The sequence below is a fragment of the Hakea prostrata genome, chromosome 4, assembly GCF_041222555.1.
Source record: "Hakea prostrata isolate BN-2017 chromosome 4, UWA_Hpros_2, whole genome shotgun sequence".
Lineage (NCBI taxonomy): Eukaryota > Viridiplantae > Streptophyta > Magnoliopsida > Proteales > Proteaceae > Hakea > Hakea prostrata.
In genome coordinates, this window is record NC_142603.1 from 33,183,954 (window position 1) to 33,198,024 (window position 14,071).

General features: G+C 39.0%; 1 protein-coding gene across 1 annotated transcript in view; it reads left to right on the top strand.

The window, feature by feature from the left end:
* The window catches only part of LOC149018704 (P-loop containing nucleoside triphosphate hydrolases superfamily protein), a 101,331-nt gene that overhangs the window by 43,287 nt on the left and 43,973 nt on the right, over positions 1 to 14,071 (top strand). The window contains exons 3-4 of the mRNA XM_089152862.1: positions 204 to 320; positions 445 to 527. Of these exons, the coding sequence (XP_089008988.1) occupies positions 204 to 320; positions 445 to 527 (200 nt within the window). The remainder of the gene's footprint in view (positions 1 to 203; positions 321 to 444; positions 528 to 14,071) is intronic.

The window sequence follows — 14,071 nt, forward strand, 5'->3', positions numbered from 1 at the left end:
CATTGTCTTCTTGGTTGTGTGGCTTGCTGTTACTGAAATTGTTACTTTCTCTTTTCTTCATTTATTTCCCTAGGACTTGTCAGATTATTTTATTTGGTTCACCTGTATATTTTATCTCCATTGCATGCTCTCTTTATGTCAAGCCCCATTATTTGGGATAATTTATTGCATACTGTTACAATGTGGTTGTGTGTATCATGCAGGTGTTAATGTTCCCAGGTTTATTAGATGATGAATCCTTGGTCGCAGAATTTCAAACACTAATTGAAGCAATTGATGATTCTCATGAACTAAGTTTGGCTGGACATCAGCAGTATCCAGTAATTGTCTTCTTGGACTGGCTGCCTCTGAAATTTATTATCATTTTTGTATATCTATTTTCTGTGTCTCTTTTTGCTCTTCATAGTTTTCTGAAATTAGCTTTCACTTTTTTTGTCCCTATAGGGTGTTTATGCACTTCTTTTTCTTAAAAGTAGGAGAACTCGTACTATCGGTTACCGCCTTGCTGGTTACATGGGAAAATTGAGGTATTATATCTTGTAGCTGTTCTTGTTGAAACCTTGAAATTGTTATTGTTACTATTTTATTATTATCATCATCATCATTTTTCTGGGATGGGATTAGGAAAGGGGGATGATGTACAATGACAAGGGCTATATTAAATGAGAAGGAAAAGTATACTGAAACCAGGGACACTAAAGCAATATCGGAGGCCTTCCGGAAAACCCCGTAATACTCCTTAACCTACATGCAAAAAAGTATGTGTGCTATCACGGAGCAACATCTGAAAAAAGAAACACGCTGAAACCAGAAGCAAATATGCGGCAGCCTACATCACTCCCTCCATCCCCAAGCACAGAACCGAGAAAAAAAGCAGGTAAAAGGTAATGGAAAACCAAGTGACGCAGGGGAAACCCTAAAAACTAGGGGACCTACAGCTACAAGGGTGGGTTGCTGTACTTTAGGGTTAGACAATTATTCATGGTAGATGGTAATAAATAAAAGGGAATTGCGGCAGTCCTAATCTGATTAGACATGCAAATTAGACAATCAAAGCAATGAAATAAAAGTCAATCTCAGCCCTAACTAATAACATAACTAAGCAAGGATCAATTAGGGAAACATGGGGATGGGGATCATGGCATTGTATCCCTAATTTGAATGCAAGTTTATCACGAAACTAAAGACAGATAACGAGGGAAATAAATATACCTACTGGTTCTGATGGGCTACAAAACAGAGGCAAGTGTAACGAATATTAAAGAAATAGGGATAGGGTTTCACTGTAGGATAAAAGAGTCGGATTTTAGAATGATTAGAGAAGTTGAAAAAAGAAAAAAAAGAAACTTCAGGATGTAAAGTTGCAGTAGGCTAACTGTAGGGGAAAAGAGGAGAATACCTCCTGCTGGGAAAGAAGGCAGCGGAAGGGAACAGAAGAAGAGAAGAGGAGGCAGCAGGGGCTGTTGACTGAGGGAGAGAAGAAGGGTAAAGAGGCAGCACATGCGAAATAAAGACATGAAGAAGAACAGATAGGGGTTCTTTTGCTGGACTGGAAAAAAGAAAAGAAAAGAAGAAGGCGTATTCATGCACACAAAAGAAAGAGCAGAGGATAAAGAGAAGATAAAAAGAAAAGTTCCAGAAAAGGGCTGCTGTAATGTGGGTAGGATAGGAGAAGAAAAAAGCAGAAAAGAGGAAGAAAAACAAGCAAAAAAAGCAGAAAAGAGTCAGACTTTTGAGAGAAGTGGGGTGGGCCCCAGAAACATTAAGAGAGGAGAAGCATGTGCAAAATGCCTTCTAACTTTATTTACATAAAAGAATACAAGCCCGAAAAAGGAAAGTGGGGAAACTAATTACAAACAGAGAAGGATTTGAATCCTTCTTTCTTCAAGGCTTCCCTTCCATCCGAACTGGCCCTCCATAAACTCCAAGAGTCCCAGATTTGGTTGGAAATGGCTGGATCTGAACTATGCAGTGGTTCTGGTCTTGGATTTGGAGTCTCTTCCCTTTCTTGACTACTTTTTAGATTTCTGAATACAGTACAGATCTGGTCTTTTGAATTGGCTGTTGGTTGCTCTGCATCAGTTGCTCAACTCTATTTGTATTCCAGGCCAAAAGAAAAAGAAAAAAAAACTGCATCTTTCTATTGTAAATATATAGGCACACACTCTAGTAAGTAAGCACTTGCAAATGCACACGTTTTGTATTAGTTAAATATATATTTTAAATTTGGATTATTTTAAATATTTTCATTGACTTTTGGGAGTTTATCTATTTAATTTAGCGCTAAGTTATGTTGATATTTTTAGTTAGCATTGTGTTAATTTTAGGATATTATCACTTCATGTGGCATTGATCATACGCAGTTTTATTTCCATATGTTCCATTCTTAACATCATACTAAATATAGTAAAGCAGGGTAATTAAGACCTTATAATGTAAAATAGATGCTAATAGATGATATAAACAACATAGTTAGTGTCTATATATTTGAAAGAGGAGTCAAGGGCATTTTAGAATTTGTATTGTCAAAGTGAATTCTCGTGATTCTTACTTGTAATGTAATTAATTTTAAAATTCTCTTTCTTCAATGGAATGCCAAACAAAACATATAGGGTATAAACTTTCAAGTATGTTTTCAATAACCAATTAATGTTTTTTTTTTGGGTAAAAGTAATCAATTAATTATGAGTTCTTTCAAAAAAGGTAATCAATGTTAAATTTTTTTTTTTGGATGATTAAATAATTCATTACCAAAGAGAATTAAAAGAAATACAAGAGCACAAGTGACAAAGCCTAGGCAAAACGAGGTAGAAGCCTCAACTAACAAGCAATCAGAGAGGCATTGTGCCAAGCAACTACCTTAAAGCAATAATTAATAATTAAAGCAAACTCGATACACAAGCACAAGTGGTCCAACGCCAATGTAAGAGGCATCGAGCCTAGCAACCATCTGAGAGCAACAATAAAAGCAAACTAGTTATACAACACAAAAGGCTCATAGCCATAAATAGAAAGGGCCCCAGCTAAACCGACACAGTCTCCCGTTCGATCCTAGCCATGAGAAGCCTTCCTTATAATAATGCACACAGACCTATGTAGTAGCACTAGAGTTGCAACAAAGATAGCATCACAAGATTCATACGAAGAACGAAGAGAACAGATTAGAGTCCAAAACACATTCGGAGAGTTCAACAATGATAGTCCTCATGGCTTTCCCCCAAAGCTAGAGAAGCCATCAATTGCTAGAACCCTCGATGAATTGAAGCGAACCCCGGAAGTAGGAAGGGAAGAAGAGAATAATTTGGATCTGAGGTCAAGCCTGAAATGGAGAGATCAACAATGATGGCTCTCATGGCTTACCCCTCAACACAAAAGAGGCCAAAAAGGAAAAGAACCCTCAACGATATGATGCCCTCAACGATATGAAGCTGATCCCAGAAACAAAAAGGGGAGAGGGAGAGTGAAGGAGAGACAAAGAGAGGAGAAGAATCCATAAAAGAGTTCGGATTCGAGTAAGAGAGAACGTCAATGATACCCCTTAAGGCTTCCATCGACACCAAGGAGCCATCGAGACTTGAATCCTCAACAAACAAAGATGAACCCTGAAACAGCCTTAAACACGCCTTTTTTTTTTTAGGACAATGGCCAGAAGAACAGGAGAAGATTAGGAGAAGAGAGAAGAGGAGAAGCGGAGAGGGAGTTCGGATCATAGAACTGAGATGTAGCTCGACCACTCCACCAAAGAAATAGAAGGAGAAGAAACAAAGAGAAGAAGAGAGAATGTTCGACCCAACCTCAGGAGAAAACAAGAGAGGAGGAGAAGCAAAGGGAAGAGAAGAATCAGAGGGAAGAGAGCAGATCTCAAATTTGAGATCATAATCAACCTGGCCTCTGCAGAAATAGACCAGAGGGAGGAGAAAGGTGCTCAGATAAGAGAGCACGACAAGATAACTGCCGAAACAGAGAGGAGGAGGAGAAGAGTGAGATAAGGAGGAGAGGGTGGCGGAGAGACACATGGGGGAGGACCACTAGTGTTTCTTTGCCTCCAGAGACACCGGTCGAGGAGAAGAGTGAGAGAAGAGAGAGAGAGGAAGAGAGAGGAGAAGGGAGAAGGAGGCGGAGAGACACACAACGAAGGGCCTCCAGCATCTCTCCGTCTTCAGAACCGTCGGACGAAAGCCTAGTAACCAGCTGCCAAACAGTTGCCAGCTTCTTCTATTTCTTCCTTGAACCTCTGTAGATCTGGCTTTACTGTTGTCCAGGGAGCCTTCTTCAATCAATGTTAATTATTGTTAAACCTATAGAATGAAAATTTGTTGGTGACTAATTAAAATGATTATAATGTTGGATATAATTTCAAGTTTGATTTTAATAACCGATTAAAAAGTATTTTTGGGAAAAGTAATCAATGAATTATTAGTTTTTAAAAGAAGATTAAAAAAAATTAATTATTACTAGAAATGATGTATTTGTGAGCAAGGGATATTTGAATGAGGGTTTATTTTACTCAGTATTTATGATTCAATAAATGATAAACTTGATAAGTATTTGATCCTGGCAGGCTCACTCGCCATCTTTGCCTCCCTATGCTTAACCACATTCGAAAAAAGCTTCAACTTTGGAAAGGCAGGCTTCTCTCTTTTGCCGGTAGAGTGGTGCTCATTCGCTCCGTCCTTCAATCCTCTTACCTCTATTGGTGTGGAATCTTTTCCATCCCGAAATCCATTGTCCATGCCATGGAGTCTTTGTTCTGTGCCTTCGTCTGGAAAGGGCATGAAGATTCCTGCTTCATCCACCTTGTTTGCTAGTCGACCATTTGTCGCCCAATCTCTGAAGGTGGCCTTGGTATTCGTCGAATCTCTGATGTTAATCTGACTTGCCTTCTCAAGCTTAACTGGAATATTGCCTCAAAGTAAGAATCCATCTGGGTTACTTGGGTTTATTCATTCTTTCTCCGTTTAGATTCCCACTGGACGGTCTCCGTGCCCCCCAATCTCTCTTGGATCTGGAGGAAAATCCTTTTGCTTTGTCCCTGTGCTCTCTCCGCTATCTTTATTTTTGTTTCCACTGATTCCTCTACCTCCTTTTGGCTAGACCCGTGGCATCCGATGGGCATTCTCTTTTTCCCTTTTTGGCCCTCGTACTGTCTATAACTCTTGCATCCCCAAAACAACCCCCTTGTCCACCTTCATTTCCAGTGGCTCTTGGACCCTTGCTCCCCTCCCCTCTCTCACACAGGTTTGGGACTCCCTCCCCACCATTTCTAGCTCCCCTAGTGACACTACCATCTGGCTCCCATCCCCTACCAAAACCTTTTCCACCTCCTCAGCCTGGAACCTTCTTCGCTCCCATAACCCTAATCTCCCCTGGCTTCCCTTGGTTTGGTTTAAAAGACACATCCCCCGGCACTCCCTTACCCTTTGGAGGGCCCTTCACCATGGCCTCCCCATGCAATCCTTCCTTATTGGCCGCCATATCCCTGTTAACCCAAGTTGTATCCTTTGTTGGAATGGTTCGGAGGACCTTGATCACCTTTTCTTTTCTTGCCCTTTTTCTAGATCTATCTGGGAAAAAGCCCTTTCCTATATTTGGCCCCGTTCGAGGTGATCTTTTGGTTTTGCTAGTGAGTGGTCTTGGATCTTGAGAAACTTCCTGGCTCTTCTATTTGCGATCGGGTTGGTAAGCTCTTGTTTTGTGCCGCTGTCCATCATCTTTGGTGGGAGCGTAATCTTCGGAGATGGACCTCCAAATCTCGCTCAAAAGACATGATTTGGAATGCCATCTATTTTGATGTTTCTACTAGACTTGTAGCTACTCCCCATCCCCTGATTGATGATACCCTAAGGAACAAGCTTATTGTTGTCTCCTGGGGCCTTACCTTTCTTTCCGGTCTTCTTCCTAAAGACTGTTCTTGTTTGTGCCGTTCTCTTTAATATATTATTTATTCATCCAAAAAAAAAAAAAAAAAAAAAAAAAAATGTGGGATTGGCTTAATTGAAGGAAATATAAAACCTTCCTAAAAAAAAGTGTCAGATGTGCGTTGATGCTAAATTTACAAAGAAGCCTCATTAGTCAGTAAATAGACGAAGTGAATTACTTGCTTTGATACATAGTGATCTATGTGATTTTAAATCTTCTGAGTCTAGTGGTGAAAAAGAATATATGGTTACATTTATTGATGATTATGCACGTTATACTATGGTATATTTAGTTCACTCTAATAAGGATGAAGCATCTAATGCTTTTATATCATACAAAATGTAAGTTGAGAACCCAACTAGGATGAGGATTAAAAGACTTAGAACCAATAGAGGTTTGGAGTTCTTAAATCTGTCTAGTTTTGTTGAGAGTAATGGAATAATACATGAAACAACAGCTCCATATCAACTAGAATCCAATGGAATAGCTGAAAGAAAGAACAAAACTCTAAAGGAAAGGATGAATTCATTACTTATAAGTTCTGCTTTGTCTTTTGATATGTGGGGGGGGGGGGGGGGGGGGGGAGCTATGTTAACAACTTGCTTCATTCTGAATCGTATGCCTCACAAAAGTACTGGTATGATTCCCTATGAACTATGGTTTAATAGAAAACCCAATCTTAAATATTTAAGAATCTGGGGGTTGTTTGGCTAAGGTTGCAATACTTGAACCAAATAAAAGGAAAGTAGGACCAAAGACTTTCGATTGTGTATTTATTGGGTATGCAAAGCATAGTTCAACATATATATTTATGCTCTTTAAAACCTTAAATGGCATATGTGAAGAAGGGGATATAACAAAATCTAGGGGTGCAGAGTTTTTTGAGAATATCTTACCTTTTAAGTTGCCTTCAATACAAGAAAAGGGGGTTAGTGGTGAATCTAATCAAAGAAAGGAAGTGGCGATAGAGGTTGCTAGTGATCAAATAGGAAATGAATATCGCTTATCAAGTGATGAAGGTCCGAGTAACCTACGTAGAAGTAAAAGACAAAGGACTTCTAAGTACTTTGGAAATGATTGGATAGTTTATTCAATAGATGATAATCCAACGTGGCTGGCTTATCTAATAGATAAGGATCCTATTTCATATAGAGAAGCAGTGCAATCAACAAATGCTGTTTTTTGGAAAGAAGCCATCAAAAGTGAGTTGAAGTTGGAGTCAATCATCTCCAATCACACTTGGGAGTTGGTTGATCTCCCTTTGAGGTTCTAAAATCTTAGACACTTTGGAAATGATTGGATAATTTATTCAATAGATGATAATCCAACGTGGCTGGCTTATCTAATAGATAAGGATCCTATTTCATATAGAGAAGTAGTGCAATCAACAAATGCTGTTTTTTGGAAAGAAGCCATCAAAAGTGAGTTGGAGTCAATCATCTCCAATCACACTTGGGAGTTGGTTGATCTCCCTTGAGGTTCTAAAATCTTAGACACTAAGTGGATATTCTGTAAGAAATTAAAGGCAGATGGATCACTTGATAAGTATAAGGCAAGATTGGTAGTTAAAGGCTTTAAACAGAAGCACAACATTGATTACTTTGACACTTTTGCTCCAGTAGCAATAATCACTACATAAGGATAATGAGAGCTATTGCATCCATTTACAAGTTTGTTATCCACCAAATGGATGTAAAAACAGATTTCCTAAATGGTGACTTAGAGGAAGAAATCTATATAAACAACATGAAGGTTGTGTAGTACTTGGCCAAGAGCAGAAGGTATGCATGCTCATAAAATCATTGTATGGCTTGAAACAAGTGCCCAAACAGTGGCATGAAAAGCTAGATACAGTACTTCTAGCTAGTGGCTTTCTGGTAAACGATGTGGAAATTTGTTTATACAGTAGGTTCCATCAAGGTAAAGGCATGTTTATCTTGGTATATGTAGATGACATGCTGATAATGGGAACAAATTTGGATATAGTGCAACAAACCAAGAAACCTTTAATGTCGAAATTTGACACAAAAGACGTGGGTGAAGCGGATGTTGTTCTTGGAATCAAGATTATCTGAAAGAATGAGGAGATAGTATTATCTCAAGCACACTATGTTGAGAACTTGCTCAAGAAGTATAATTATTGGGATGAGAAAGAGGTTAAGACACCATTTGATACAACTTGTTATCTTCAAAAGAATTTAGGAGATTCGGTTAACCAGAAACGTTACTCTTAGATTATCCGCTCTGTTTCGTACTTGATGATTTGTACTAGACATAATATTGCTTTGGTAATTGGGAAGTTGAGCATACTCATAATCCTGGATTACAACATTGGACTGCTATTAATAGGTTATTATGGTATCTAAAGGGGACAGTAATTATAGTTTATGTTATAATGGGAATCTTGCACTGTTTAAAGAATTTTGCGATGCCGATTGGATCTCATATGCCAATAAGTCATTAGCAACTAGTGGATATGTATTCACACTTGGTGGTGGGGCAATTTCTTGGAAATCTATTAAACAGTAGTATGGAACAAGCTCCACAGTGGAAGTTAAATTCATTGCCTCAGAGAAGGCAGGGACAAAAGTGGAATGGCTTCGGAGTTTTAGGGCTGATATTGTATTATGGCCCAAACCAATGCCCTCGATGTCACTTCATTGTGATAACACGACAGCAATAGCTAAGGCTAAAAACCGTGTATATAACAGAAAGAGGAGACATATTTGGCTCAGACATAATCTTGTTAAGCAATACATAAATGAAGGAACGATAGCTATCGATTTTGTGAAGTCCGAAAAGAACTTAGTGGGCATGTTCACTAAGGCATTGCCTACTTCATTACTTAATAAAGCATCTAAAGGAATGAGCGTGAGGCCTCTGTGTGTGGGACACCCTACCTATGTGAAGAGGTTTTAATCGTGAATTAAGTTCAAATAGTAAAAACAAAGTCAAAAGGGGACCTGTTTAGTATTACTATTATTTTTTTGATTCTGGTTAGAGGGTAAAGTAGTACCATCACAATGTAAGAGATTGAGCATTGGGCTTTTAATTAGCCTTATCCTACGAAATGTGGGGGTGTGTTAACTGTGGTGCACATTGGCTAACCTAAGCGAGTGTAGAGGGTGTGGCTGCCCTCGATTGGAGTTTTAAGGCGAACTCTTTAAACACTCATGAGACCAAGATAGGGGATATGGCCTAGAATGTCCCATTGATATAATTCAGGAGATGTGGACGTCGACTAGTGGGACATGACAGGTGAACTAGCCAGCTAGGATGAAGAGGAAATGTTCAAGAAGTCTGACTTGACCTATACTCTGTATCGTAGTTCATTAGACCTAGTGTAGGTTCAAGTTCAGAAGACACCTTCAACGATGTGTCCTGCTAAGTCAAAATTTATACAACACTCATTCTCATTTTGCTGATATTTTGAAACTTGTGGGGGATTGTTGGATTTTGGTTTTAAAAAATAAATAATATAATATAATATAGGACTCGTTTGGATGTAAAGATTCCGATCCAAGGATTTGGCAATTCGGCATTTACGGGTAACCTAATTTACCATATTTGTTTAGTCCTACATTGGATGGAGCTAATGATAATATTGATTATATATACATTGATTGCTCCTAAGTGGGGTGTATGCCTGTAGAGTGTTAAATATGGATTATGCGCATGGTCGAGTCGGGCTTGGTTGAGGCTGTGGTCTATGGACCCTAGTTTGACCAGGCCATGGAACATATATAATATTAATTAATTATTATTAAATGTCTATGATGAGACTTGGGACTTGGGGCGTGGTTATAATCCAGAAAACCCATTTTTGGGTTTTGCTGTGGGGAGGTGACTATATGATCAGTCACAACTCTTTCCCTTTAGAGGTGACTTTACGAACAGATGCTACTCTCCTATATAGGTGTCTGTACAAGTTTAGGAGTATATACGAGAAATAAAAAACAAGAGTTTGCTCTCTGGTTGTTGGAGTAGAAAAATTCGTGTTTTGAAAAGTGAAAAATTTCTTGTTTTTGCTTTCTTCCCTTCTTGTGTTGTATACTTCCTTCGTATCTCCTCTGCAAGTAGAATCTATTAGAGTGCTAGCCTCTTAATCTAAAGGAGTTGTTGTATCTTGGAGGTGAGGACATTGTTGTCAAAACGTCCGCTTAGGCGCGTTGGCAAAGTGGTTTTTCAACCGCTTAATTGACGCCCAATCTGTAAAGGAACTCTAAGGCCCAAAGTGACATAGAACCTATTTTTTGCTCCAGGGGCACTGCCCCCACACCCCCGTCGGCAACAGAATGTGAAGCATAAGCCATACTCAACATCAAGAATCAATGAATCAGTAAATGCTTAGGCGAACACTTTGACAACCATGGTTTGATGAGATGAACTTATGTTTGTGTTATTTTTTTGAATTTTTTTTTCATAATTATGATTCTTGAATGCTTGTTTTTTTGGGATGAATATGACTATAGAATATTTTTTAGCTTATTATAGAAAGTAGTTGTATTGAAAAGTAGTTATATTGGAAAAATTTGGACCCAACCGCTTTGGTTGCCTTATTGCCGCCTAGGCGCTGCTTTGTCGCCTAATTGCCTTCGCAGGGCCCAAATCGCTTTGGTCGCCTTGCCGCTTTGGCAACTATGGGTGAGGATGCCAAGGTCAAACCCGATTTACACTTAAGGGGGTGTTCAAATCAAGGAACAAATTTCGGTTGATATGGGAATTTCGACCTTGCAAAAGGCCGAAATTCCTATGTTTTGGTCAAAATTTCAACCGAAACTAGACACTTTTTTCTGGAGAATTGTAACTTCAATTTCGGGCCTCATATGGACTCAAAATTATTTGGATTCTTACATACTACCTATTTTAAGCATAATAAACACTATAGAACTACTAGTTTACCAAAAAAATTATTGAAAATGTAACATCCAACTTTCCAAGTATATACTACATATGAGAAGAAGCGAGAATGTTACTAATTACAAGTCTACTCTATTCAATGTCTCCCTCTTCCGTCTGCATCCCATACAAATGACAATACAAGTCCCATGATGTTTGCCCCAGATAGTTGTCGACGTAGTCAACAACGCAGCTCTGTACGTGGCCTCATCCACATGCCTACGATTTCCTGACGGCGGGAAGTTGTGAATCTCCAAATAAAGAACTTGCTCAACTGCATATGAAAAGGCTAGTGGTGGGCCTTGTGGCTATGCAATGGAGTGGAAGATTTGCTCAACAAATGAAGGAGCACGCTAGCTATCAGTATAAGGATAAGGTCCGTATTGACAATAAGGTTCCAGTGGCTGACTCTGATAGGTGACAGTGGGAGGGACACCATAAGCTCCATAGGCTGCTCTATAACCATAAGGCTCCACTATTGGCTGACCCTGAATCTGATAGCCAGGAGGGACACCATATGGTCAATAACCATAAGCTCCATAAGTTGACCCAGTAGAACCAATACTCTCCCCAGTAGTATCATATGAGGACTCTACAGGCCTATGCCATCCAGATCCTCTGGAGTGGAGGAGTCTCTAGAATCATCAACGCTCATCGATCTCATGGATCCCACCAAGCTCTCGGCATCAGCTGGACAGTAGGACCCATGTGATGGTGTGTCCTCTGCGCTATAGCCGTGCTGTCTCCCCTTCCCCTTCCTCGAATATGTAAAGGAAACATTTTGGCCTCGAGATGCAACTCCAGTATGGAGTTCTCCTGCATTTTCAACCCAACTTTCTAGTAGTTGGAGCCATTATCAGTCACAATTTGTATCACATTTTCCACTCCAACCTCCTTCACCACTTGCTTTAATAATTTATAAATATATTTTGCATCCTTCTTATCATCGGATGCATCTACTGACTTGAGGAACACTGTCCTCCCATCACAATTCAACATGATATTGATGATGGATTGTCTAGTGGGACTAGTCCAACCATCAGCCATCACAGTCACTCCATAATGAGCCCACATGGGCTTTAATCCCTTAATATACTCATTTAAGTCCTCTTTATGCTTAGGCAAATAGACATTACATATCTCATATGGAGTGTGTCCTTGTACACCACTCCCAGTCTTTGCCTATCTCCTCAATCATATCCCTATAGTAGGGCCATTGGGCTATATGTGCTGGAATACTATGGTAATAAGTCCATTTAGAGAAAGCCATCCCCACTTTTTCCTTCACACTCCCCTATAAATGCTTCAACTTTCTTTGCTTATGCTCAGGCCTCGCAAATAGGGCCGGATCATTGTGAAGAATCTCCAGATCCGGATCTGTAGGATGTGCTGACAAAACTCGACCCCTTGTAGGGTCCTGTGGGATAGGAACCTCCTGTCTCACACTTTGACTCCTCATAGGGACTTGGGAGTTGTCTGTGCCTCCCATACTTACTGGCTCTCTAGAGGACCCAGAACCCAGAGACCTCTATTGGAATACACCGATCACACAAGACCCCGAACACACTTCTCTAATTCATCCATCCTATTTTAATTCTTTGGGAAACATCATCCTCTATATCACCTCTTTTATTTATGATTGAAGCTAGGTCCCTAAAAGAATCACTTTGGGGAATCTCCTTATCGTCAAGTATCACCACCTCATCGTTTGCCCGATTATGACTAAAATTACAAACTGGATATTCTGTTTTTGTTCTATTTAGTTTAGAGCCTCTTGATTCCAAAGCTGCTCTCCATGATTATAATTTGGTATTAATCTCCACTTGAGTCTCATCAATCAACACAATATCATCAGTAAAAAGCATACACCAGGGGACCTTATCTTAAATGTCTTTGGTTAATTCATCCATTACAAATGCAAATAGATATGGGTTTAAAGTTGATCATTGATGTTGCTCAATTGTAATTGGGAATTCATTACTTTGTCCCCCTATTGTTCTTACACTTGTCATCGAACCATCATACATATCCTTTACTCTATCTACATGTTTACTCGCAACACTTTTTTTCTTCTCTAGTACTTGCCAAATTAACGCTCTAGGAACTCTATCATAAGCTTTTTCTAGGTCAAAAAATACCATATGAAGGTGTTTCTTACACTCTCTATAGCTTTCCATAAGTCTCCTAATTAGGTAAATAGCCTTCGTTGTAGATCTTCCCAGTATAAATTAAAATTGGTTCTCCGTAATTGTGGTTAAGTGTCTCAAACGGGTTTCAAATACTCTCCCATTATTTCATAGTATGGCTCATTAGTTTAATATCCCTATAATTATTTCAACTTTGAATATTTCCTTTATTTTTGTAAATTGGACCCACAATGCTTCTCCTCCATTCATCTAGTATTTTCCTTGTGCTCATAGTCTTATTAGACAATTTAGTCAACCAAACTAACTTATGGGTTCCTAAGCTCTTCCATACTTCTATTGGGATTTGATTAGGACCTTGTGTCTTGCCTAGTTTCATCCTCCTTAGTGCTTATTTTACTTCGAACATCGAAATTCTCCGAATATATGTTTTAAAATTGGTGCCTTGGTGAATGCTGTAATCGTCCGAATCACAGGTGCTTGAAGTATGCTGGTTTAGTAGACTAGAGAAATAGATTTCCTATATTTTCTTAATGCCCTCATCACATACTAGTACTTTACCATCTCCATTTTTAATATGTCTAACATGGTCAAGATACTACTTTTCTTATCCCTTTTTTTAACTATCTTATAAATATATTTTTCCCCTTCCTTTGTGCCTAACTTATCGTATAACTTTGCATATTTCTTCTCCCTTTCTTTTCCCATAGTTTTCTTAGCTTCATTTCGAGCCAACCTATACCTTTAAAGATCCTTAACATTTTTAGTTCTATGCCATGTCTTAAAACTAGCTTTCTTATTCCTAATGGCAGCTTGAACCTCACTATCCCACCACCATGTCTCTTTATAAGAATGGAGTTTTCTTTTTGATTCACCTAGGACATCTTTAGCCACCTTTTTGATACACATAGCCATCTCATTTCACATCGCATTTGTGTCCCCCCTCAAAATCCCACTTTCCTTGTTTGACTTCTTCATTAGCAAAGGATTTCAAGCACTCTCCTTCAAGTTCCACCATCTTATCCCTAGATTGTTAACCTTGCACCTTTATGAGTTTTTTGGGTTATGCACATATCCAAGACCACAAGTGTATGTTGTGCAGTTAAGCT